Source organism: Dama dama, chromosome 17 (assembly GCF_033118175.1).
Source record: "Dama dama isolate Ldn47 chromosome 17, ASM3311817v1, whole genome shotgun sequence".
In the NCBI taxonomy this organism is placed as follows: Eukaryota; Metazoa; Chordata; class Mammalia; order Artiodactyla; family Cervidae; genus Dama; species Dama dama.
This window is the reverse complement of record NC_083697.1, coordinates 64891694-64919360: the sequence shown is the minus strand read 5'-3', so window position 1 is coordinate 64919360 and position 27667 is coordinate 64891694. Positions and strand designations below refer to the sequence as shown.

Here is a 27667-nt window from a genome sequence, read left to right as displayed (position 1 = left end):
TGAGTGTGCTCAAACTCATGTCCAGACTAATACTAAGTGGTAATATCATTCATAGGTATCAATTTATAAAGAGTATATGTCAATTTCATGCTATTTAATTATTTTCCTTTCTCTTAAATTCTGAAAGGTTGATACATGCATCAAGTCACTCTGCTAAAGTCTTTCTAAATTTGATCATTGGTCTTCCTAAGGAAATTTTGTAATAGCAACAAAAGACCTATAAACAAAAATTTGAGGAATTCCCTAGTGGCCTAGTGGTTAGGATCCCAGCTTTCTTGCTGTGGCCTAGGATCAATCCCTGGCCAGGGAACTACAATGTTGTAAGCCATGTGCTGCAGCCAAAAAATAAAAAAATAAAAGTCTAGATCCGGTAGCAAAAGATATGTATTCTGGTTCCGGCTCTGTCACTGACTCACTAAATAAACCAGGTCATTGCTAACATCTTTCCATATTTCCTGGCCTATAATATGGAGATAGCTATACCTAACCTACTTTACTCACAAAGTTTTTGTATGGGAAGCAAAGTATAGTTTTATATCATTATTATAACTGGTTGTTGTTTCAATACTTACAGAAGACGTAAAACTGATTATAGGAACCCTATTTATTGATATTATACCATATGCTACCCACTCCAGTATTCTGGCCTGGAGAATTCCATGGACTGTATAGTCCGTGGGATCGCGAAGTCAGACACGACTAAGGGACTTTAACTTTGTACTCTAGAAGGTGTACCATGGTGGGGGTGGTGGAGGGAGAGCCTAGATCATCTGATGTCTAAATTGCCAAGAAATCTTCCACTTAAATATATAGCTTTCCTAGATAAACACACAAAAGTGGGGAAAACATTTAAATTTGTAAAAAATATACCTCAATAAATCTCTTCAGTTAGAAGAAAATAAGAAGATACCAGAAAGAAGCAAAATAATTTACACTCAACACAAACCACAGCTGAAATGTGAACACAGACATAATGAAACTGCTCTACCAAAAACCCCCAAATGTTAAAGCTATATTAACATACAAATACTCTTATTGATAATCTGCTACATATTAACAATAGAACTCCTAAGGTTCTTGTATGACACACAGATTTTTGAAGAACCTGCTTTTTTGAGCTAAAGGAGCCAAGAAAGACTGAATTGCTCAAGCTGGAGCAGTCTTCGGTTTAATAAGCTAACAATTTTAACATTTTTAAAAAATATTCTTAACTGAATAAAAATATTACTTCAATTTAGGAAGGAACCATAGTAAAGTTTCCACATGGATGGTAGCTGTTAACAAATTCTAGGAAGTAACTGGTTATTTAGATTAGATAGAACAAACCACTACATTTAAAAGAAAATTACCGTACCTGGATTTGAGGCAGAACTCATTCATCGCTCTGACTCCAGTGATGAAATTATTCTGAGTATACTTTGGTCCATATTCCCTCTTTTTAAGAACTGCTTTGACTAAAACAAAAAAAAAAAAAAAGGAAAGCATACTAAATATGCACACTGGAAGTCACATTTGAAGATGAACATGTGCTAATTTTTAAGTGGGGTCACTAGTGAATTCCACAGAAAACAGGTTTCCCCTGATGCACTGGAGGGTATCGGGGAAAATAAAGTCTACTTCAAGTACAGGATAGGACAGAGTTAAACTTGCAACCACCCAGCTTTTCACTCCAGAGTTCATCAGTGCGTGCTTGCATGCTAAGTCTCTTCAGTCATGTCCGACTCTTTGTGACCCTATGAACTGCAGCCCACCAGATTCCTCTGTCCATGGGATTCTTCAGACAAGAATACTAGAGTGGGTAGCCATGCTCTCCTCCAGGGGATCTTCCCGACTGATGTCAAAGATCAATTCTTTGTCTAAGGACACCTTGCAAAGGTATTGCTGGTCTGTTAAATCATACTAGTACAATTTAAATTGCCTGGAAAGTCTAAGTGAAAATGAACTGAAGTTTCAATTAAAAAATTACATGCTGGTTCAGTGTTTTACAAACACTGGTGAAACCAGCATTAAAAAAAAAAAAAAAACAGAAAGTAATCAGAGAGTATTGCATATAACGAAGAATCAGCACTTTTTGTGAAGACTTGTTTCAGTTACATATAATTAATCTCTATATATACTAAATCATTAGTACTTCCTATGTGGGTTGCAGTCAAAAAAGTCTGAAATTCACTGAACGATTTCACATAAAGTAACAAAGTTGAAATAAATGTAAGGGACATTTTTATCAGTTAAAAGTTATAGGAAGCTAATTATAGATTATAGGCAAAACACTGCCTTCTATTAAATTATTCCCCTATTATCAAGTATCAAACTGTTCATAAAAAATGAGACATCAATAACAAAATACCAACTTGGCATCAGTTACACTCTGTGGATTAAAAATTACAGCCAACACTGGTTTGTTCATTTTTATAAAGTTAGACTTTCAGTCACATGATATAGATGAATAACACAGGCATATCTTGGAAAAGCAGGAGGAAAACAGCAGGAACTCATGTGTTCTGTTTCAAATTGTTGCCAAGTTACTGCACATTCTATTCTCCTATCTAGTAACCACTAAGTCTTCTGTTGTACTTGCAGATTGAAAGAATAAATGAAGACTAAATTATTCACCACTGAAGAAGGTAAAAAGACTCTTAAAACATAAACTGTGAAAGTCAAAATTCACAAATCATAGTTAATAAGAACATTTCAAAAATAAAGTTCAATATAAAAATCAAAACTTTATTTGAAAAAAAGAATATAAGGAAGTTCAGGTTTCCTTTTGCATAAGTTTAAGTCTCTAAACTACCTTATTTTAAATAATCCTAAAATATTAAATTCAAATAAGCTTCTCAGAGAGGAGAAATACATCTCTCTTCAAAAAGATTAGTTTTTTTAAATTACTTTTTAATAATTTCTTCTAAGTCTCTAGAAATCCCTGTTGGTCTATCCCGGCCCAGATTATTGATGGTAACACAACATTAAGTAATCTTAACTGTGACTGTACAGTATGTATCATCTCCACAGTTACCCTACAAAAAAGAAGTCCCATTCTCAGCACCACCAGAGAGGAGAAAACTATGACTCAGAAAAATCAAGGAAACTGCCCAAAGCCATAAAGCTGGCACATGCTAAAGCTACAAACTGAATTTACTTTTGTCTGATGCCAAAGCCATGGTGATCCTACTCACAGAATTAGTACCTCCATGAAATATGCTACTTTGGACATGGGAGCCATAGCCCAATTATAAAGACGAGCAGTGCAAACAAGAATTCCTCCATTACTTAATCAATCCTAGAAATGAAAATCAAGAATGTCCAAACTATCTTGATTTCAATATGGTATTAGCTTCTAGTTCTTTACTTTTCTAAAATGTACAGAATTACTTTTCTAAAAATGATAAAACAATTTTTATTTGCCTTTATTCCTTTCTTTGGGCTTTTGAAATAACAATTACCATAAAATTTATGACCAGAATGCAAATTTCAGTAGAAAATTAGTTATAAATAGAATAAATCCTTATGGTCAATATATTTTTTAAAAAGTAAAAATGAATATACCTTTATAACTATAAAGATATCTATACAAACTAATTTTATATATTTAATTCAAAACACCATTATAATAAAAAATAGAATAAAATATATTTACCTCTTACTTGGAGAGGTTCTTGCTTAATAATTGGAGCTTTCAGTTCTGCACCCATATTTTCTGCTGTGAAGATTAAAAGTTATTTTAAGTAGTTGTTTTCATATAAACCCTATAAACTTAATGAACATTTGCTAAAACAATCTGGCAATGTATAAGAAAGATAATATATCATAGACCAAGACAAATCCTAGGATTTACCTTAGGATGAAAGAGTAGTTAAACACTGTTGTTGTTTAGTTGCTGTCATGTCCGACTCTTCTGCAACCCCATGGACTGTAGCCCGCCAGGCTCCTCTGTCCATGGGATCTCCCAGGCAAAGAATTCTGGAGCAGATTGCCAGTTCCTTCGCCTGAGGGTCTTCCTGACCCAGGGATTGAACCTGTATCTCCTGCATTGGCAGGGAGGGTTCTTAACCACTGAGCTCCCAGGGAAGCCCAGTTAAACATTAGAAAATCTATTAATTCCTCTTATTAACAGACTGAAGGAAAATAACTATAGAATCATTTCAGGAGCTAACCAAAAAGCACTTAATAAAATTCAGCACCATGCAAGTTTCAAACCTTTTTAAGAAAAATTAGGACAAAAGGAATTTCCTTACAGGGTAAAGCAAACCTGTAGCAAATACCATATTTTAAAACAAGGAACAAAACACATGTTGATTTTTCCACCCCTAAACTGTTCTAGAGATGCTATTCAATGAAGAAAGGATGACTATTAAATGGTTATTGGAAAATGATACAACTCTCCCCCACTTCAAAAAACGTTTAATAAAACGAAACTGTAATCTACCCATACCATAAACAATCAATTACAGGAAAATTAATTATTAAAGACTAAGGCATTTATGTGATTCATTGGCACTAGTGGTAAAGAACCCACCTGCCAATGCTGGAGACACAAGGGATGAAGGTTCAATTTCTGGGTTGGGAAGATCCCCTGGAGGAGGAAATGGCAACCCACTCCAGTATTCTTGCCTGGGAAATCCCACGGACAGAAGAGCCTGGTGGGCTACAGTCCACAGGGTTGCAAAGAGTAGGACACAACTGAGGTAACTTAGCACTCAGCACAAGATTAATAGGCAACAATATACAGAAAAGAAAGCTTCAACCTGGGCGACTGTATTTCCAACAAATACAATCAACAAAGGATAAGTATGAAGAATATATAAGAATTCCTCCAAATGTATTAAGAAAAAGACAACCCGTTAGAAAAACAGAAAAGGGCAAAATACAAGAACAGACTTGCACAGGAAAGGAAATACAAATAACCAATAAACATATGAAGAGATGACAGCCTCGTTATTAACAGAATCCAAATGAAATCACAAGATGCCATTTAGCAACCATGGGATTATGAAGCATGAGACATATGATAACACCTAGGGGTGGCAAGGGTATGGAGCAATGGTAACGTATACACTACTGGCTGAAATACAAACAGGCACAATAATCTTGATAGACAAACTGGCATTACCTAATGTAGCTGAACACACGCGTAACCTACAACTTAGCAATTCTATTTCTAGGTCAACATACTTGGCACACAGAAACTTGTACAAGGGTATAAAAAGATGAACATTTGAAGCAGTACTGTGTTGTTGTTTCAAACTGCAAACAACCCGAATGTCCACAGGTATGAGAACAAAGAAGCCATGTTACATTCATTCAGCAGCATTCTGTACATCAGTAAAGAAGAAAGAACATCATAATGGCTATCTTTCTTTGCACCTTTACTATTAAGGTAACTGCAAGCACTATTTAAGCACTTAACGTGCATCAACTCATTTAATTCACACAACAGCCCCCAAAAGTACATGCTGTAACTATCTCAATGAAAATTAATGAACTAGACACATATACAATTAAGATAAATCATGGCAAAAAATTTTAATGAAAAAGTAAATCACAGAAGAAGACATACAATAAACTATCACAATAAAGTAGAAAAATAAGCTAAGCTAAACAATTAAGGACATACACAATTGTCTAAACCTATCCCCCTTTTTTTTTACTCAAGAGATTGAAACACAAAATTCAGGACAGTCACATGGATACAAAAGGTGAAAGGAACTATGAAAAGAAGTATTAAGGATAACAAAAATGTGATCAAGATTGCAAGGTTAGGTTAGGTGGTAAATTACAAGGTTAGGTGGTAAATTATAGGTGTTGATTACATATATTCTTATACATGTATTAAGTATTTTGTAATAAAAACCTCATCCTTAAAATATCTTCCCTTATTATATTTATATCCTCATGCAATAATAAAATAACCATAACAACAACCGAACTGAACTAAGTTGTTGAAATTATGCACTTATTGTGGTAATGTCTTTTATCTCTTAATGTATCAAATATTCAATATATTTCTTAAATTTTTAAAAAATAATAATAATAAAATAACATTTTTCAGCCTATTAATAATAGCTTACATTTACTATTTACCATGTGCCACATACAGTACTATGTCCTTTATATGCATTATTTCATTTAATCCTCACAAAGCTGCTCCGAGGTAAGTACTATTATTACCTTCATCTTATTCATCTTATTTGGAGCTTCCCTAAAAGTCACATAGCTAGTATTTTAAATATGGAAGTACAGTCAGGATTAAAACCCAAGGCATTTTATCAGTCTACTCTTTCAACAACTTTCCTACAATGCCTCTGTATTTAAAATAATATTGGTTTATAAGTTGATATTTGTATGTTTTCAGGAAAAGAGGACAGAAGTGAAAACTGGATCAGCAATGTGGAGATCACTGGTAACCTTTGGACAACAGCAGTTTCAGCAGAAAAAGTAGTGATGGAAGCAACAGATGGAGGTGAGAAAAGGAGATGAGACAGTGAAAGCAATATCTGGACTTTCAGAAAGAGCTGGAAAAGAGAATGGAATCAAGGAATCATTATTTATCAAAAATAATGATCTTATTTCTATGGAGGAGGAAGTAATGAAATAGGGAAAATAATCATTTCTACATATTTAGAATATGCATCTATATAGATGATAGGCAACACCATGAAACCTAACCTGGTTACCTGATTTAGACTTCTGCCACCTTACTGTCTGTCTTTGGTTTACCATCCTTTTTTTTCTTGCTTTTGCCTTTCTGGCCATCAGTTAGAGTGATAAAATTTTCTATATTCTCCTCTCACCCCACCTCCATGCTGGTTTTTGAATTTACAAGATTCAAGTTCTAATGTTTTCATGATTCCATTTAGAAATTTAACATGCATGCTTTCCTATAAATCTTTCTAATCATCTGTAAGGTTATTCACCATCTCTACCTTCCTCTGAACAAGAAAAATATCTTTAACCACTGAAACTTCTCTTATCTTACTACTCTAAAGTTTACTTTTGCCATCAACAACTTTACTAACACATTTGAACTCTTTCTTGCTCTTCACTGTCCCAACTCTTCTTTCCCTGAATTTACTCTGCATCTTACAGAAACAGGTATTTGAGTAGTTGTTTTTAATATGGGTAGTTTAGTAGTAAATGATAAGTCATTTTTACATGTGAAATGTTATTTTGCCTTTCCTCTGAAATGATTATTTGCGCGCTCAGGTGCGTCCGACTCTTTGCGACCCCGTGGACTGTAGTGCGCCAGGCTTTTCCGTCTGTGCAATTCCCCAGGCAAGAGTACTGGAGTGGGTAGCCATTTCCTTCCCCAGGGGATCTTCCCCACCCAGGGACTGAACCTTCATCTCCTGCACTGGCAGGCCGATTCTTTACCCCCAGTGCTACCTGGGGAGCCCAAGAGCTCATGAGACTGTACTTATTACGTGATATAATCCTTTTAAAACCCCAGTGATTATTGAGACCATGTAAAATTCTAGGGAACACTTATTTTTCCTCTGACCATTTCATGGACAGTACTTCAAATCATTCCTCCTTTATTTTCTGCATATTGCTGCAGATAAAAAGTCTACTTCAAAAGAGTAATAACAATTGCACTAACAGTCGCCTGACTTTTTGGAAGTTAAGTTGGGTTGTTTCTTTTTTCAGTTTTGAAATCTATGGATTTCTTTTCATTTATCCCGTTTAGTACTAAAAGTGTACTTTTGATCTGAAGATTGATTTTCTCAAATTCTGAAAACTTCTCATTCATTATCTCTTTATATATAATTTCTCCATCCTCTCTCTCTCTGAAATGCCTGTTAAATATAGGCTAAAGCTTCATGCCTTTCAAAAGCTTTTTTTTTCTGGAAAATCTTTTTACTTTCTTATGCACATCCAGAATGAATTTCAATTTACTAATTCACTACTTGACTGTAACTATTCAATATATTATATTCTTATTTTAATGACCAAATTTTCATTTCTAGGCATTCTCACTGGCTCTTCCAGATCTACCTGTTATGCATTTATTTCTGCCAGTTTGTATTTCAAACTATGAGTACTTTATTCTTTTGAGGATATTAAACTTATTTGAAGCAATTTGGGCTGGGTTTTTTTTTTTCATTTATTTACATTAGCTGTAGGCTAATTACTTTACAATACTGTAGTGGTCTTTGCCATTCATTGATATGCATCAGCCATGGATTTACATGTGTTCCCCATCCTGAACCCTCCTCCCACCTCCCTCCCCTGGGCTGTTAGTTTAAAATTATCTGGCGTTAATTCATATTTGACTGTTGATTTTGTTGGCTTTCTTGTGCTAGAATTCTTTGTGTATTTTTTACTGAGATATAATTGACATAAGGTTAAGGTGTATAATATATTGATTTGATTAATTTATATATTACAATATGATCCTTCATGTACTTCTAAATTTTGGAATTTGCAGTCTTATTCTGATAGGATATATTGTTTCACTCTCCTCTTCATCGATCTACTGCCCAGAACTCAATCCAACCCTTCTGTCCTGAACCAGATCTCACACTGCCAGTTTGAAATCACTATGCTCCAGTTCCGTCTGCCAGCCAGCAGAAAGGTTGAGGTTCCTGCTCTTTCTGCTCCTCTACTTACCCGACAGCCTCCTGCAACACAGAGCCCAGATAACAAACGGAAGAGGCCAGCTCGGCCTCCTCCGGGAGAGTGGATGGGCAAATTCACACAGTGAGTCTGGCTACGTATGTGGCACTGACAGGCCCATCACCCCAAATGAGCCAAACTCCTGGATACCAGTGCCCGCTTACAAGCCCAGAGGCCAGGATCTTCTGTTTCAATTCCTGGACACATCCTTTTTTGAGTCCAGTTACTTCTTCAGTTTTCACTTTGTATATTCAGTCTATCACACCAGTGAGTGAGAAGTTGAATGGTTACCTCAGAGCATTCCTTCAACAAGGTTATTGCTATCTGATCCAAATTTCTGCCAATCCGTTGATTTACCTTCTTTTAACGCTCTTGTGTATAAATTAAATATCAACAGAATAGGCACATAACAAAAACAAAACTCTCTTCAAAATACAAGCAAAAAAATCTTACCTGTAATATTTAGTATATTTCTCAATTAATTTTTCGGGGAAAGCCACTGGGGAAATGACTTAACATGGTATATTTCCATAACTAAAACATGTACAGAAAATCCAAAAAGGCTTTATTTTCACTGTTCATCAGATTCTAAGTAAGTTATGATGACACACTGGTTAAAAACAAACAAAAAAGAGGCCTAAAAACACTTCTATTTAATTAGCAACTATGGCTTCCAACATTTGACACTGATCAGTTAAATGACTGATGTTTTATTTCTGTCTGGCTATACAGCAAACAAATTCTGAAGCATCTTTATCTATAGAATCTATGTATCAATTACTTTAAAATTTTGTTTTGGGGAATAGAGCCCTGGGCAGACAAAAGTGAAGGCATGGGATGGTAGAATATTAAGCTCTGAACACTCATTTTGTTTGTGAACTGAAATGTACTATCTAAAATTTCACAGACAGCCCTTCTTTCTACAATGATCAAAGTCATTCAAACAAATCACATAAAATGAGGTGCTCTAATACTGATATTTTTGGATATTCTTACCACAAATTGTCTAGATATTACTAAATATATAGTGTTAAAACTCACAAACAAGAAATGCTAGTAAAAGGCTCAAACACATGTAGGAATACTTTTTTTACATACCACCATCTTAATAAATTTACACTGGATCCCTGGAGTAGAATCTTGATGATTTCAATAAGCAACCAGACATTCTATCCTGAATATCTCCAGACATTTTGTTTTAAGCTCAAGCCCTGGCTGTTTGCCACACATCTGCTGTCATTAGCAAAATTAAAACTGATTTTACTAAAATTTAAAACATCTGAACGCTCCTTAAAAACTTAACGATTCCTTAGCAAGTCTCTGCCTCTTAATGAGCTGTTTCTGACTTTACCATGTGATTTGAATTATTCAAAAGTCAATCTCAAACTCTTAAATATACAAATTATCTTTCAATCACGCAATGACTTGCTGTCTATCTGATGGCTGGTGGTTTAGTCGCAAAGTTCTGTCTGACTCTTGCAACCCCATGGACTGTAGCCTGCCAGGGTTCTCTGTCCATGGGATTCTCTAGGTAAGAATACTGGACTGGGTTGCCATTTCCTTCTCCAATCTGATGGCTGACAAAGTCTAATTTGGCCTAAGAAAATTCTGAAAAGTTGAGCCCAAAATAAAACCATCAGTAAACAATGTAGTTCTAATATAATAGAATATGCTAATATTTTAATTTCACAAGTCAGCAGAGAAAAAAGAAACTGAGTCACAGATTTCAATTTCAAGCATTCTGTAAAGTGGAACCAACATTAAATATCTTTGCCTGAGTCAATGTTCACCTCACAATAGCATTATAATATAAATATTTTACCTTTACATTATTCTACGATCTGTTTCTTCTCCCATCTCAACATTCTAAATAAATATGTCTATTTCTGGAACTTAGGGACTCATGATACTGTCCATTCCTTCATCCTCTAATATCAAACTCTCAATATTTACCCCAGCAGTTCTCCATCACCACAAGGAAAAGAGAAGAGACTCACTAAAACTGGATAATAAGCGCAAAGAGAGGGTGCGGCCTCGGGAAAAGGATGAAAAGCAGGCATGATAAGCTGTCTGCAGTCTCTCACTGTGCAGTGACCGCTGAGCCCAGGGCAGGTGGGGGGCGAGCTAAGAGGGGGGCAGGAAAGAGAGGAGCCGCAGGAACCGCGGACACGTGTATTCCCCCGGGCTGGCGCAGCGGCCGTAGCAGCAGCACGCATGCTGTATTCCCTCCTCTCGTGGCGGACCCCGCGGACACGCCGTAACACAGCCTCACCACCATAATGCAACCGTAACGCAGCCCCACGGGCTTTTTCAGGTGGAGCTTATATATACATGCGACAAAACAAAAGCATGGCAGCCCATGGCCAAGTGGTTACCTTGTCTCATGCATGCACAGTGGTATAAGCGATCTTAGCTGTTATATAATCATTATTTACAAAACGTGGGGCAAGAGCCAGAGGGTGTGGGGGCGAGAGAGCCTGACCACCGCCATCTTGGCTAATTTGCTCTTTCCCTAGATAAACATAAAACACAGGTTTCTCAAGGAATCTGTAAAATCTTTCCTGTGAAAGACATCCAACTAAAGGAAAGATGGTCTTGAAATGTTTACTATTGTTCTAACACTCTCCTAACACCACCTCTCCTTGGCTCTTCTCCTACCTCTCCAGGCTGCTCCTCCTCAACTATTCTTTGCAAGCTTCTCCTCTTCCACCCCTCACTCGCTGGGGATTTCGGACTAGCTCTCACCTCCCCAATCTAAACCCTCCCCCGTACTGTCTCAAACACACTCATGACTTGTTACCACCTGGGTACAGCTAAAAACTCCTACATCTTTATCCCCAGGTTAGAACTCATTTACAAAATTTATTAAACCCCTGCTATATGCAAACCACTGCTCTAAGCACTGAAGTTCCTGCTATGATGAGGTATGGATACAAGGGGGAAAAATAAATAAAACAGATACTAAAAATATCAGTTAGTAATAAGTGATGTCCACACAGAGAATTAAAATTAGAGCAATACCAAGGACGGCCTGGGTGTGCAGAGCTGACATGTCATGTAAGATGTAAATTACCAAAAGGGGTCAGCCAGATAAAGAAGGGCATCTTGGAAAGTTAAAGCAACTAGAACAAACACCCTATAACAAGAACAAGCTTGGCATTTTCTTATTTTCTAAGAACCAAAAGGAAAATGGTTTGGCTGAAATACAAAGAGAAAGTGAGAGTGGAAGCAATCCAGCCAAAGAGATGATGTCTCACGGCAGAAAAGTAGCACAGCCAACCGCCTAGTAGTAGTTCTCTGTTACAACGCCCCAGAGGCCCCTACAACTCAGATGCCCAAGACTGAACCCTCAACTTTCAGTAACATACATCCCAGCTTTGGTATTTCTACTTTCAGAAGTCAATGACATCACCAACACAACAGCCCAGTCAAATCCAATAACCACGCACTGTCCTTTACTGACTCTCTCTTCAGTCCACCAAATTCAATCAAGTCAGTTATTCAGCTCCTAAATTTCTCGCACTCACCTACTCCCTTAAGGAAGTCGCTGCCATTAACCAAGTCCAGAGCCTCATCATCAGTTTGCAGTCTCCTTCCTTTGCAATCTGTTTTCCAGTCTGCATCGAGTTATCTTTCTAAAATCTTAAATATGATTAAGCACTTCCTCTACTCAAAATATTCCAACTGCCTACAAAACAGTCCAAACTCCTGAACAAAACCCTGATCTGACTACTGTTTATCTCTTGAGTTTTACCCCTTTCAAAACTACCAACCCCACCATGAGGCTCTCTGCTCACTAGTCTGGTCACAGTGAATTACTTGCAGCATTATCTTTTTTTTCCACCATTCATCACACCAATACCTACTTTCAGGTCACTAAATAGGCAGCATTTCCTTATGGAAACCTCCCCCAACCACTCAAGACCCAGGTGTCCCTCCAGCACACAGTATTTCTTCCACCATAGTACTTACTATACTTTTTTTTGCTTAATTTTCTGTTTCAGTAATAAAAAATATAAACTCATTCTCATGTGCTGCCATATAAAAAGTGCTCAATAAATATTTCAATAAATTAATGAATAAATAAAAAAACTTCTTTTTAATGCTGCACAGTGGACTAGATATCCTGAAAAAATATCTTTTCAAATGCATTGCTAAGCTAGCAAAGTGATCTGAAGGGGGCAAATATGAAGGGAAAGCAGGACCTCTACAGAATGAGAGAGCACACCAAGGTCAGTTGTTTCCCTGATGATTTCTGTTGAAGCTTACACTCTTTGAGGTTCTATTTCTACAGTTATGCCAAGTGTCTAGCTTTGTTTCTGGGTATCTCCTGTTAGGCTCTACATCTCTAGCAGAATTCTCTAGAATTCTGGTAACAGGAGATACCCAGAAACAAAGGTAGACACGGCATAATTGTGACCTAGAAAAAACACATGGGGCTTCCCTGACGGCTCAGTGGTAAAGAATCTGCCTGCCAATGTAGGAGATGCCCAGGGTTTGGTTGATCCCCTGGTTGGGAAGATCCCCTGGAGAAGGAAATGGCAACCCACTCCAGTGTTCTTGCCTGGAAAATCCCATGAACAGAGGAGGCTGGCAGGCTATATTCCACAGGGTGGCGAAGAATCAGACACAACTAAGCAATTACACATCAACAAGAAAATACACAGAAAAGGAGTCAGCAAAGAAGCAAGCCTGCCCCGACTTTTGTGTTAAGTGGTGGAGAAGAAAAAACTCCCCTGAAAATCCTAGGGGTGAGGCAGCTCACACAAATCTACAGTCTGAAGTCATGCTGCTGATGTGGCCCAAAAACCTTAAGCTGATGATTTCGTTTAATGTGGCCCCAAGTTGTATCCCCAGCAGCCAAGAGAGGCAAACGCAAACTCTCTGTGCAGGAACACATCCTCAATCAGAGACAGCCAATGGTTCAAAGATGTTAAACTAAATGGAAAATGAACAATTCTCAGTTTAAAAACAGATCATCATGAATGAAAGCAGGAAATGGAAGAAAAAGGTAATACAGCAAAAACCAAAAGATTTCAGATAGCAGAATTTTCAGTCACAGAATACATAATAGCTATGTTTAATGTCTAATAAAAGAGAAGTCTGAAAACACACAAGAGACCAACCAAGCAAGCTGAAAAATAAAAATACACAATTTCTAGAAATGAAAAATATAATCATTAAAATTAAAAACCCAACAAGGTACCAACCAGCAGATTAGAGGCAACTACTAAGAGAGAATTAGTAAACTACATAGACCTAAGAAAACAGTCCAGGAGTCAGGCCAGAAAGATAAAGAAAGACAAAGTATGTCAGAGAGTTTAGAGACATGGAAAATTATGCAGTAAATATTTTAGATTTCTGAACAGAGTTCCAAAGGAGAACAGAGAATTGAGAAGTGGTAATACACACTTCAAGGGATGCATGCTAAGTCAGTTCTTTTGTGTCAGGCTGTTTGCAACCCTAGGACTGTAGCCCGCCAGGCTCCTCTGTCCATAGTATTCTCCAGGAAAGAATACTGGAGTGGGCTGCCACGCCCTCCTCCAGGGGATCGTCCTGACACAGGAATGGAACCCAGGTCTCCTGCGGCTCTTGTAACGTGCAGGCAGATTCTTTCCTGCTGAGCCACTGGGGAAGCCCAGGGGCAGTGACAGAGAACTGCAGAATTCCAGAATTGTAGAAAAATGACAATTCTCAGATCCAGGAAGCCCAACAAATCTCAGGCAAGGTACTCATTTTACTCATTTCATAGTAAAACTAAATTTTACACCAAAGAAAAAGACTTTCAAAATAAAGTTAAATTTTAAAAGCAAACAGAAAAGACATGAAAACAAAGGCATGATATCTGACTTCTCAGCAGTAACAGTGTCAGCCAAAAGACAATGGAATAAGCTATGTATTAAATGTGCCTTTACCGTGAAAAAGTCTCACCTAAACAAATTTCTATAGGATGTATAGACACATCAGATAGAAAAGCAGAGACATAAGAAAAGATGGCTAACAAAGATTTTAGATTAAAAACTTAAATAATGATATAAATTTTAGAGAAGGAAAAGAGAGTAGAACAGATACAAGATACTAGCCAACAAATAACAGGTAAGTTCAGAGTGGGTGACCAGAGTGAGCATCCTGAACTCTATTTTTCAGAAGGAAAGTAAACTTTTCAATTACCCTTAGACTTAACACATACATAAAGCATATACCTCCCAAGCAAGTGTGTGTATGTTTGTGTATATGAGGGAACGGGGATAAGGGAATAAGAAAAATAAGATTTTATTAGGAGGCAAAAAAAAGTAATTAAACACTTACACACACATACACACACACACAGGGAAGCACCTGATATAATGGCAGAAATATGTCCAAATATATCAATGATTGTAGTAAATGTAATCAGGCTAAACTTTCCATTAAAAGACAAAAATTATCAAACTAGGACAAAAAAACTTAAAGTCAAAGGACAGGAAAACTGGAAGACTGGAATTGACATATATATACTACTATATAGTATTATATATAATACATTAGATAACTAATGAGGATCTAAAACAATTAAAAAATTAAAGATTAATGAGCATAACAGCTAACTGGTCATTGAAAAATGATTAACGGGGGACTTCCCTGGTGGTCAGTGGCTAAGACTCCAAGCTCCAATGCAGGGGCCCAGGCTTGATCCCAGGTCAAACTAAGAGCCTGCACGCAACAACTAAGACATGTGCTGCAACTAGCAATCTGGCATGCCACAACCAAGACCCAGCCCAGCCAAATAAATACTGTTTTTAAAAAATGAATAACAATAAATACAAAGGAAGCAGAAAGGAGAATATAATTAGGTAAGAGTAGAAATTAATGAAATAGGAAACAAAAATACAACATAAAGATTGAAAGTAAAAAAATCATCACTTAGTAAAAATAAAACTGACAAAGCTCAGGCAAAATTAATGAAGTAAACAAACACCACTAGGAATGAAAAAAAGACTACATATGCTATTTAAAAATGTATACAGAGAATACCATGAACTTTATATCAATATATTAAATTTAGCTGAAGTGGGTAAATTCCTGGGAAAAAAATGGAACTTACCAAAATTGAGTCAAAAAGAAATAAAAAAATTAAAAGAAATTAAGTTAGCTCCTCATGAAAAACACACTAGCTCAGATGGTTTTACTTATAAGTTCTATCAAACATTCAAGGAACAATCTCATGCAAACTATTCCCGTATACAGGGGGAAAAAAAACAACTATTTTAAAAGATTTATACACACCTGCGTCATCAAACGAAGGCACTTTCTCCGCTTTCTGAGTCTGTGACCCCTGTCCTTCTTTCTCAGCGTTTGTGGAATACAACTTCACTTGATTCAGTGTACAGCATGGAACGCTGTTTGAAAAGCTTCCAAATGTCACTAAATTCTGCCATTCTAAAAGAAAAAAATTTAAATTTCAAACAAACTAGTAATGAGGATTTTTATACCCAATAAAGCCTACCTATGATTAGAAAGAGAACAAAATAACAGTAAAATTTGCACTCTGATAAACACCCAAATGCACAATGTTAAGCCACCCTTTCCGTACAGGTGTTTCATCAGCCCTTAGGTATACAGCGTCTATATTCTGTAAAGGAAACATAAAGATAATATTCCTTCTTTTCTCATTTGCAAATTTATATAGAAAATTTTTTAATTACATAAAGTCAAATAAAACATTTATATTATTCAGCTATTCTGAAAGGTCTCTGGCATATAAAAGGTACTCTTTATTTTGTATGTTGGTTGCATGCTAAAAGAAAATGGCATAATATACCTGTCAGAATAAGAACTCTGAAAGGAGAAAGGTCATAAGGTCTTTCTACTCAAAATTACATTGCGTCTTCCTTCTGCTAGCTGAAACTCGGTCCTCTTCCATTTCACAATCGATATGTGAATTATATTAATCAGTCATTCATACTGTCACTGATTTTTTAAAATCAGATAAATAAATCAACATTTGGTGAGATTCCTCAGTATATGGGAATTCTAATTGAAGGAAGAATAGAAGTCTAACTACAAAGCACCTTAGCTGCTGCATCTGGGTTGATTGTGGGCTTTGGAGGGCTGAAATAGAAAACTGTAGTCCACATTTGCATCAAAGTGGAAGAAAAGTAAATCTGCCTCTACTCTTGTGTGACCCTGTCTCCTTGTTATTTTTTATGCTGAGGACTGAAACTTGAAAACGTTGTTTAGGTGCAATTTATACATTTTCTAAAATGTAGGTAAAACAGTGAAATTATACCATTAGAAACAGTCAAGTTAAGCATTTAACAGTTGAAACTTCTCTAACTGCTTAATAATGATCTTCCTAAAACGTTAATTCATGTATTTGCATGTGTAGATTGCCTTCTGAAATCAAAGAAAATAAATATTTTTTTAATGGCTCAGAGAATTCATCAGGAACATCAATTACTGTGAATACCGAAGGTAATCTGAAATGCATGAGAGACATAAGGCAGCCTTAAGTAGCCACTCAAATTTCAGGCTTAAAACTTGTTTTCTTGAAAAACTTCATGACGCCAACTTAAATCTTTCATTTGGCAAATATTTGTTGAAGGCTCTGTATGGTTTTTATTTTTGGTCATTTGCTGCTACTTATTAAAGGCTGAGTAAAGCAAATATAACAATGTATCTTCTTGCATATGAAAATAAATACATCACTAGCAAAACTAGTGAGCAAAGGCTAAAGCAAACTCTCCCTGGAAAACCACCCTCCAGGAAAGCATCTTCTTCACCACCACCACTGGTGTTCTTGCTTGTCAGCCCTGCTCAAAGTATCTTTTGTGACTATTACCAAACAAAAACAATATACCACTAACATTTTTTTAACCCACTGATCAAACACTTCTATAGAGATTGTGTTTTGTGTTTAAAGAGGGATTACTACTGTCTAAAAGTCTTGCCTCAGAAGATGACAATATATTCGTAACTTGATCCTTGATCTTGTTCAAAGTTCTCCTTAACTTTAAAAATATTTTATTACAGAAAATTTTAAATATACACAAACGTAGAAAAAACAGTACAATAAACATACATGTACTTATTACCTAGCTTCAACAATTATCAACTTGTGGACAACTCTGTTGTATCTCTACCTCACCAGTATCTCATCTACATATTAATTTGATGCAAATCTCAGACATAAAATAATTTCATTCATAAAAATTTCAGTATGCATTCTAAAAGATAAGAACTTTTTAAAACATAGCTAACGCTGGATCATTGAAAAAGCAAGAGAGTTCCAGAAAAACATCTATTTCTGCTTTATTGACTATGCCAAAGCCTTTGACTGTGTGGATCACAATACACTGTGGAAAATTCTGAAAGAGATGGGAATACCAGACCACCTGACCTGCCTCTTGAGAAACCTGTATGCAGGTCAGGAAGCAACAGTCAGAACTGGACATGGAACAACAGACTGGTTCCAAATAGGAAAAGGAGGACGTCAAGGCTGTATACTGTCACCCTGCTTATTTAACTTATATGCAGAGTACATCATGAGAAACACTGGGCTGGAGGAAGCACAAGCTGGAATCAAGATTGCCGGGAGAAATATCAATAACCTCAGATATGCAGATGACACCACCCTTATGGCAGAAAGTGAAGAGGAACTAAAAAGCCTCTTGATGAAAGTGAAAGAGAAGAGTGAAAAAGTTGGCTTAAAGCTCAACATTCAGAAAACTAAGATCATGGCATCTGGTCCCATCACTTCATGGCAATAGATGGGGAACAGTGGGAACAGTGTCAGACTTTATTTTTTTGGGCTCCAAAATCACTGCAGATGGTGACTGCAGCCATGAAATTAAAAGACGCTTACTCCTTGGAAGCAAAGTTATGACAAACCTAGATAGCACATTAAAAAGCAGAGACATTACTTTGCCAACAAAGGTCTATCTAGTCAAGGCTATGGTTTTTCCAGTGGTCATGTATGGATGTGACAGTTGGACTATAAAGAAAGCTGAGCACCGAAGAATTGATGCTTTTGAACTGTGGTGTTGGAGAAGACTCTTGAGAGTCCCTTGGACTGCAAGGAGATCCAACCAGTCCATCCTAAAGGAGATCAGTCCTAGGTGTTCACTGGAAGGACTGATGCCGAAGCTGAAACTCCAGTACTTTGGCCACCTCATGCGAAGAGTTGACTCGTTGGAAAAGACCCCCATGCTGGGAAAGATTGAGGGCAGGAAGAGAAGGGACGACAGAGGATGAGATGGCTGGATGGCATCACCGACTAATTGGACATGAGTTTGGGTTAACTCTGGGAGTTGGTGATGGACAGGGAGACCTGGCATGCTGCAATCCATGGGTCGCAGAGTCGGACAAGACTGAGCGACCGAAATGAACCATAACCGAGGTTTTATTTATTTATTTGGCCGTGTTGGGCCTTAGCTGCATCACACAGGGTCTTTCACTGCCACACGTGGGCTCTCTAGTTGGGCACGCGGGCTCCAGAGCTCATCGGCTTACTTGCTGCAAGGTATGGGGATCTTAGTTTCACCAGGGATCAGACTCTCACTCTCAATAGTTAAAGTGAATAATCCTAGCCTCTGGACCACCAGGGAATTCCCAACTCCTGTGTCCTTGTGATACTACCCTAATAATCTTGTTAGCTTCCTTGCTCACTGTTTCAAAAAGTTATTAAATTTTAACTTTAGAGGAATTTCAGATATCAGCAACTTTGAAAGTACATATTTGGCATGAATACAAGACCAAAACTTCAAGGAAATTGCAGAATATACAGGACAACATTTGACTCAATAAAATACAGAATACCTAAAACACAGCAGTAGAAACTCAACTGTTTGTTGAATAAATTACTGAATTTGTTAATTAATTCTGGGAGGCAAAAAGATGGTAAAAAAAATATTACCCATCATTTATACCCTCTCTTCAAGGTGACTTCTAAAATAAGCTATGTTAAGCTAGAGGTGAGTCTTCAGTTTGGTGCTCACCACTCTGTGGACCTGAACAAGGAACTGCTCACTGCTGTGCACACAAGGGCTGCTCTTTCATCACGACTGCAGAGCTAGGTATCTTACCAGTCTGACCCAACAATCACTCTTCTCTGCTTTTATTTTACTGCTTCTGTCTCTGCAGCTCCTAATGACACTGCTACTGATCGCCCCTTGTCCTCTGCAATCTGGTTTGTCACCTACCACTTACTCTGGCTTTTAGAGGAAATTTGGCCTTTTTTTTTCAGACTACAACAATACAAAAAACTCTCTTTCTGCCAGGCAAACTGACAATTCTGTCTACTATGTATGTTGCTTCTGCAATAACTAAAAAACAAACAAAAAGATTTCTTAATGGTTTGAAATGTTTCACTTTAGGCTAGTTTAAGGACAAGAGATAAACACGTACCTAAGTCTCTCAGAGATCAGTCTCTCTACTTGAGACCACTGCAGATGGATGGACCTAGACATTATCATACTGGGTGAAGTAAGTCAAACAGAGAAAGACAAATATCATATTACTTACGTTTGGAATCTAAAAAGATGACAAAAATAAACTTACTTACAAAGCAGAAACAGACTCACAGACGTAGAAAACAAACCTGTAGTTACCAAAATGAAGTGGAAGCCGCTCAGTCGTATCTGACTCTTTGTGACCCCATGGACTATACAGTCCATGGAATTCTCCAGGCCAGAATACTGGAGTGGGTATCCTTTCCCTTCTCCAGGGGATCTTCCCAACCCAGGGATCGAACGCAGGTCTCCCGCACTGCAGACGGATTCTTTACCAGCTGAGCCACAAGGGAAGCTCTAGTTACCAAATGGGAGGTAAATTAGGACCTCGGGATTAACATACACACCTGGTGGCTCAGACAGTAAAGAATCTGCCTGCAAAGCAGGTGACCCACCCAGGTTCGATCCCTGGGTCAGGAAGATCCCCTGGAAATGACAACCCACTCCAGTAATCCTGCATGGAGATTCCCACAGACAGAGAAGCCTGGTGGGCCACAGTCCATGGGGTCACAAATAGTCGGACACGACTGAGCAACTATTTATATATAAAATAGATAAACAAGGACCTACCGTATATGACAGGGAACTATATTTAATAACTTGTAATAACATACAATGGGAAAGAATCTGATAATATATGTGCGTGTGTATAACTAAACCATGATGTTGCATTTTTTAAAAAGAGCAAAATACAGGTTGATTTCAACTATTAAATGTGACTCTGGTAACAGATCTGGATTATGTGTAATTTTTACTCTGTATCTTAATACTTTTCTGTATTTTCCCCAATGCCTAAAATTTTAAATTAAAAATATATCCATTGTTAAATTACTTCTAACATTATTTCTGCTAATAGGAGCACACTGACTGTCTCTAGCTTACTTTTATACTTTCAGCAAGCAAAAAAAAAATGCAAGAAAATCCCTTTCAGGCCTAATCATGAGGCAAGCAAAAGGACTGCCTGGTGACTTGCACCAGGCAGCTCAACCTTCAGGACTACTGCTGATGTGATTTTTCACCAGAACAGACTAAGCAACAAGGAATCTTTTTTTTTTCTTTTTTGAGTATGTAAGGAATATGAAACTTTCTGCACTGCATCTTGGCATACAACTCTACTTCCTTACTTAATTCTTAATATTTTCTTAGAAAAGGGGGGAGAAATATTTACTATATTAAGGATTCACCAAGTGCCACTGTTCTAAATGCTCTACCTGTATTATCACACTATAATTTATATCCCAAAGCACGCCTCCAAATCATCTGCACCTCTCCATCTCCAGTCCCTTTTCACACTGCTCATGGGACTCTCAGGATATTCACTGGAAGGACTGATGCTGAAGCTAAAACTCCAATACTGTGGCCACCTGATGTGAAGAGCTGACTCACTGGAAAAGACCCTGATGCTGGGAAAGACTGAAGGCGGAAGGAGAAGAGGACGACAGAGGAAGAAGACGGTTGGACAGCATCACCGACTTGATGAACATGAGTTTAAGCAAGCTCCAGGAGCTGGTGATGAACAGGAAAGCCTGGCATGCTGCAGGCCATGGAGTCGCAAAGAGTCAGACACAACTGAGCGACTGAACTGAACTGATCTCCACTGCTAAGTACCACGGCCCAGCTACAACCTTCTTTGTGTGACTAACTCTAATAGCCCCCTACTGATCTCCTTATTTACACTTTCCCCTTTCCAATCCATTCTCTACACAGTAGTCAGAATGATATTTTTAAAACATTTCCTTTTTTGGCCCCTGAAACCTACGGCCCAAAAGGCTATGTAAGTGAAAGTTGCTCAGTCGTGTCCAACTCTTGAGACCCCATGGATTATATATAGTCCATGGACTTCTCCAGGCCAGAATACTGGAGTGGGTAGCCTTTCCCTTCTCCAGGGGATCTTCCCAACCCAGGCATTGAACCCAGGTCTCCAGCATTGCAGGCAGATTCTTTTACCAGCTGAGCCATCAGGGACGCCCAAGAATACTGGAGTAGGTAGCCGATCCCTTCCCCAGCGGATTTCCTGACCCAGGAATCGAACCAGGGTCTCCTCAATACCTCTCAAATTTCACTTCACACATGCATCTCCTTCCAACCATACTCCAGCCACAGCATGTTTCTGCTCCTGAATACTGCAAGTCTTGTCTTCAGGGTTTCTATTTGCTCTGCGTGGATTGCTCTTTGCCCCAGATATTCACCTGGCTTGCTCATTTTCATCTGTCATGACTTGCCTCAGTCACCACCTCCTTACAAAAGCTGGAGTCCCAGGCCAGCATAACTAATAAAATGGCCCCTGCAGGCTTCTAGGCTACCACTCTAGGTATGTTTTCTCATTCCTCATTTCCAAAAGAGATGGAAATTCTGTCTTGTTCAGTACAATGCAATCAGCAACTACAATGCCTGATACCTCTTCCTGAATGATCCTCACTCACAACAACCCTTTACATGAAACATATATTGTGGTTAACCTCACTTTACAGGTAACCTTATCACTAACCTGAACTACACAGAATCCTGCTGTCACTCTGCCAAAATGGTCTTTTACAACTGTCAATGTTTCTGTTAGTTATTTAAGGGATTAACGCCCCACTCTACTTTTCATATAGTAGTACCAGCACGTTACAGACTGAAATTTAAAAATACAAAGGTTAATTTCTATCTTTTTATGTAAAAACTATACTTTTATTAATCTTGGATTTCAGCAAAAGCCTGTATCTGTTGATTTGTAGTCTTTAAGGGAGTATCCCCCCACCTCAAATCCTTGTCAACGAGGCAAGGTACAAATACATGAAAAATAAGTGAGACATATACATCAAGAACATTTTCCCAAGTCACTAAATATTCTTCTAAACTGTATTTTTTTAACGGCTGCATCTATCACCAGCCCTTAATAAATATACCATAATATGGTATATTATACCATATACTTTTCATAACTGTAATATACTCTTCATAACTGTAAATGTTACCTATTTATTACTATTAATAATAAACTTGTGTGCACACTTTAGTATGTAGCTGGTTATTTCTTGAAAGCACATCCCTTTAAGTAGAACTGCTAGGTGAGAAGGCACAGACCTTAAAGGTTCATTTTAGTACAAGGAATAACTGACCTTCAAAACACTGACAAACTATCTATATGTCCCAGTCAATAGTAAGAGTTTCTGCTTCCCTGCACCCTCAATATGGAGTATCACTATGAAAAACTTAAGTTAATATGAAAGCAATTAGCAGCAAATCCTTTAGATTTATATTTCTATACTTATTAGTAAGTATGGAATATTTTTGCATTTGATTGGTCACTCAAATGCCCTTATGAATGCATTCATTTCCTTTGCCCATTATTCTACTGGAATGTACTTCGGCTTGTAAAAATTTTTTATAAATTAGGAATACTAACTCTATGACTGCACTGTCCAGCACAGTAGTCACTGTTCACTGAGCACCTGAAATGTGGATAGTCTGAACATGTGCTGTAAGTGTAAAATACACACTGGACTCCAGAAACAGTTCAAAAAGATAAAGTAAAATAGCTCAGTAATTTTTATATTGGTCATAATATTGAAATACTTTGAATATACTGGGTAAACTATATTAACAAAATCAATTTCATCTGTTTTTACTTTTTAAAACATGGCTATCAGACAAGTCAAAATTACATACATGATACACATTATCTTTCTTTCAGACAGAACTGCCCTCGAATATTGTTTTCCTCGTTGCCTTTAAATGTTTACAGTGTTAATTTGACCCACCAGCATTTCTCTTCTTTGAGCATGCATAAGCAGCAGTTTGGAGAAGGAAATGGCAACCCACTCCAGTGTTCTTGCCTGGAGAATCCCAGGGACAGAGGAGCCTGGTGGGCTGCCGTCTATGGGGTGGCACAGAGTCAACTGAAGCAACTTAGCAACAGCAGCAAGCAGCAGTTGTTTCCCTTAAGATTCTTCCTCTACTACTCTTTTTAAATTTACACAGGGGTTTTAGAAGCACACACTAAACTTTATTTCTTGACAAAGTAAAAACATTTATTCCTAGAAATTTCTCCCCAAAAGTTCTTCCAATATTTCTTTCTTAAGAAAGAAATCCAACTTAATTAGTACTTTTTCTAAACAATCCTTTTGAAGTTTTAATACAATTATTGTTGCCCTTTTAAAAACTGTTTAGGCATTATTGAAACTAAATTTTCACCAACAAGCTTATTTTTCAATCTAGTATTTTTAAGTATGAGAACACATTTTAATTTTTTGGTAATACTGTAAACAACTTTGCAGTCACTCTGACTGGTGAGACAGGCGATTCTTATCACAGAGGGTTAAGACAAGAGCACATAAATCTCAACAGAGAATAAATTGCAAATTACATTATTTCACCTCCTTTTACCAACTTAAAGGCAGTTTAGACTAAATTTAGGCCACAGTCCACTGGGTTGCAGAGTGGGACATGACTTAGCAACCAACAGCCACTCCACCTAATTTAAGTGTAAAAGGCTGAAACTACTTGGTCAATAGAAGCAACCATGCTAGAAAGCTTAGCTGAGGATTTTGGAGTACGGTACAACCAGATGATTCATTTTGTTTACAAGAGAATCGGGTGTATTTCCCATTACAGGAGAGCTCCACAGCTACACGGTTTTATCACTACCAAAAAGTCTCCCAAAACAGCTCTGTTAAAATGAGCCCTTCTGAAATTTTAAGAGCCAGTTTCTACATTTATTACAAATCAAAAATAGGACCATATTCTAAAATAACTGCACAGTAAAGGGTTTCTAAAGCTTGTGTTACTTATAAACTTGAACAACTGTAACTTCCAACTTTTATTGCAAAGTCACAAACATGCTACAAGATTTTTCAAACATAAACTTTGGGGAAATGTTTCTTTAAATTCTCTTTTCACCCACAAGAATCTGGGGGATTAGGTTAGGGGTGGATTTGATTCTGTCTCTCCCTCATTGTTCCTCTCGGTCTGCAAGTGACTATTGGTATGGCAAAAAAGGAGGTAAGCCTGACTTAGACTTGCAAGTTCAATGATATTTTGTAAACTGCCAACTGAAATTTGAGTCAGAAAAGATTGTTGGAAAAGAATTATGAAAACAGTAAAACAGTAAACATTTCTTCACCAAAAAGTGTTTTCAACCGAACTGAGTTCATCCATTAATTGCGGGACTGTCAGAGTCTCTCATTAAATAATTATTCGTAAATGTTAAGTAGTAACTCCCAACTTCCTCTCAGAAAATTTAATAAAACAAGCTAGGCATGAGAAAAGCTGCACGGTAGGAAAATCTACTTAGTCACAAGTGCTCAATAAAGGTAAGGCGGTGAGCTGAAAAGACCCTGGAATCTGGAGTCAGCAATTTCCTACTGACTGGGGGAGGCGGCGGGCGGTCACCGCCAGGCACCAAGATGCTCACGAAACGAAGCAGTCGGTTTCACGGATGCCACCGGGACCGCGAACTGGCCCCAAGTTCCCGCGGGGGCCGTGCTAGAACTGTAAGCGAGACCAGATCAAGGAGGCCTGTAGGGGCCCCCGCCGGGTGGGTAGCCTGAACTGCAAAGTCGGAGGCCCGAAAGGAAGGTTCTTTGGTTGGGGAAGGGCAAGGCGGCGTACTGCCCGAGGCGAGGCACCCGGCTCCGAGCCCGGCCTTGTCTTCCAAGTCCGGCTTCCGCGGAGTCAGTGGTCGGCGCGGGACACTCACCCTGGCGGTCGCTGGAGCCGCGGGCCGCCGCCCTGCAGCGCAGACGGAGCCGGCACAGGGAAGACCAGCTACATCTGTGGGCCGCAGCGGCGGCGGCCAAGCCCGGTAACATCCTGGCGGGGCAAAGGCCCCCACTCGGACACCGCCTGCTGCCTCCGCGCCGCCGCCGCCACCAACTGACTCCATAGACCGGACACTACCGAACACCGACGCCTGCGCCGCCTCAGGCGGCTTCAGCGAACCCGGAAATGGTAACATGATTTAGAGACCTGGCTGCGGAGGCAGCGGAAGTGGCGTGCGCGAGCAGGACCAATCGCGAGACCTTGCGAGACCCTAACAGCTGGGGAGGGCGTGGCTGCGCAGGACGTTCGGCGTCTTCCGTCTTCCGCGCTTCTACCGTGGCGCTTTGTTTGGATGTCTGGAATCAAGCTGCGGTCAAGATTGCCGGGAGAAATATCAGTAACCTCAGATATGCAGATGACACCACACTCATGGCAGAAAGCGAAGACTACCTAGAAGAGCCTCTTGATGAAAGTGAAAGAGGAGAGTGAAAAAGCTGGCTTAAAGCTCAACATTCAGGAAACTAAGATCATGGCATCTGGTCCCATCATGTCCTCGCAAATAGATGGGGAAACAGTGGAAAGAGTGATAGACTATTTTTGGGAGCTCCAAAGTCACTGCAGATGGTGATTGCAGCCATGAAATTAAAAGACGCTTACTCCTTGGAGGAAAAACCATGAGCAACCTAGACAGCATATTAAAAAGCAGAGACATTAATTTGACAACAAAGGTCCATCTAGTCAAAGCTATAGTGTTTTCAATAGTCACGTATGGATGTGAGAGTTGGACTGTAAAGAAAGATGAGCGCTGAAAAATTGATGCTTTTGAACTGTGGTGTTGGAGAAGACTCTTGAGAGTCCCTTGGAATGCAAGCAGATAAAACCGTTCAATCCTAAAGGAGATCAGTCCTGAATATTCTTTGGAAGGACTGATGCTGAAGCTGAAGCTCTAATACTTTTGTTGCAGAAAGGGGGACCCCTTCCAGGGCCTGAAACTGGGCTCTTGTCTAACACTTGGAAAGGAATTGTCCAAGGAGACACATGCAGACAAAGCAAGAGATTTTATTGGGAAAGGGCACCCAGGTGGAGAGCAGGAGGGTAAGGGAACCCAGGAGAACTGCTCTGCCTGTGGCTCGCAGTCTTGGGTTTTATGGTGATGGGATTAGTTTCTGGGTGGTCTTTGGCCAATCATTCTAATTCAGAGTCTTTCCTGGTGGCGCACGCATGGCTCAGCCAAGATGGATGCTAGCAAGAGGGATTCTGGGAAGTGGACAGACAGGCAGTGTCTCCTCTCGACCTTTCCCGAACTCTTCTGGCAGGTGGTGGCTTATTAGTTCCGTATTGCTTATCAGGATCTCCTGTCATAAAACAACTCATGCAAATGGTTACTATGGTGCCTGGCCAGGGTGAGCGGTTTAAATCAGTGTGCTTCCCCTAACACTTTGGCCACCTGATGTGAAGAACTAATTTGAAAAGACCCTGATGCTGGGAAAGATTGAAGGCAAGAAGGAGGAGAGGGGGACGACAGAGGATGAGATGGTTGGATGGCATCACCAGCTTGTTGGACATGAGTTTCAGCAAGCTCTGGGAGTTGGTGATGAACAGGGAAGCCTGGCATGCTGCAGTCCATGGGGTCTCAAAGAGTTGGACACTTCTGAGCAATTGAACTGAACTGGAATCATTAATAGACTGAATTATCTCATGTTTTTTAATTATGTAAGTCTTTCAAACCAAGAAGCCGCATTTTGCCTACACTTCTGGGTGAAAACATCCCTGACTAATATGGTTGTGGTGGTTCAGTCACTTAAATTGTGTCCTGACTTGAT

At 38.6% G+C, this 27667-nt stretch overlaps 1 protein-coding gene across 2 annotated transcripts in view; it reads right to left on the bottom strand.

Moving 5' to 3' along the window:
• The window catches only part of SLC30A9 (solute carrier family 30 member 9), a 75793-nt gene extending 49773 nt beyond the window's left edge, over positions 1–26020 (bottom strand). Inside the window, exons 1-4 of one of the 2 annotated variants that reach the window (XM_061164660.1) lie at positions 25783–26020; positions 15877–16029; positions 3635–3697; positions 1355–1454 (exon numbers count right to left, since the gene is read on the bottom strand). In XM_061164660.1, the coding sequence (XP_061020643.1) occupies positions 1355–1454; positions 3635–3697; positions 15877–16029; positions 25783–25894 (428 nt within the window). In that variant the 5' untranslated portion in view covers positions 25895–26020. The remainder of the gene's footprint in view (positions 1–1354; positions 1455–3634; positions 3698–15876; positions 16030–25782) is intronic. The other variant, XM_061164661.1, reaches the window with a different exon arrangement.
• Positions 26021–27667: the final 1647 nt, after the last annotated feature.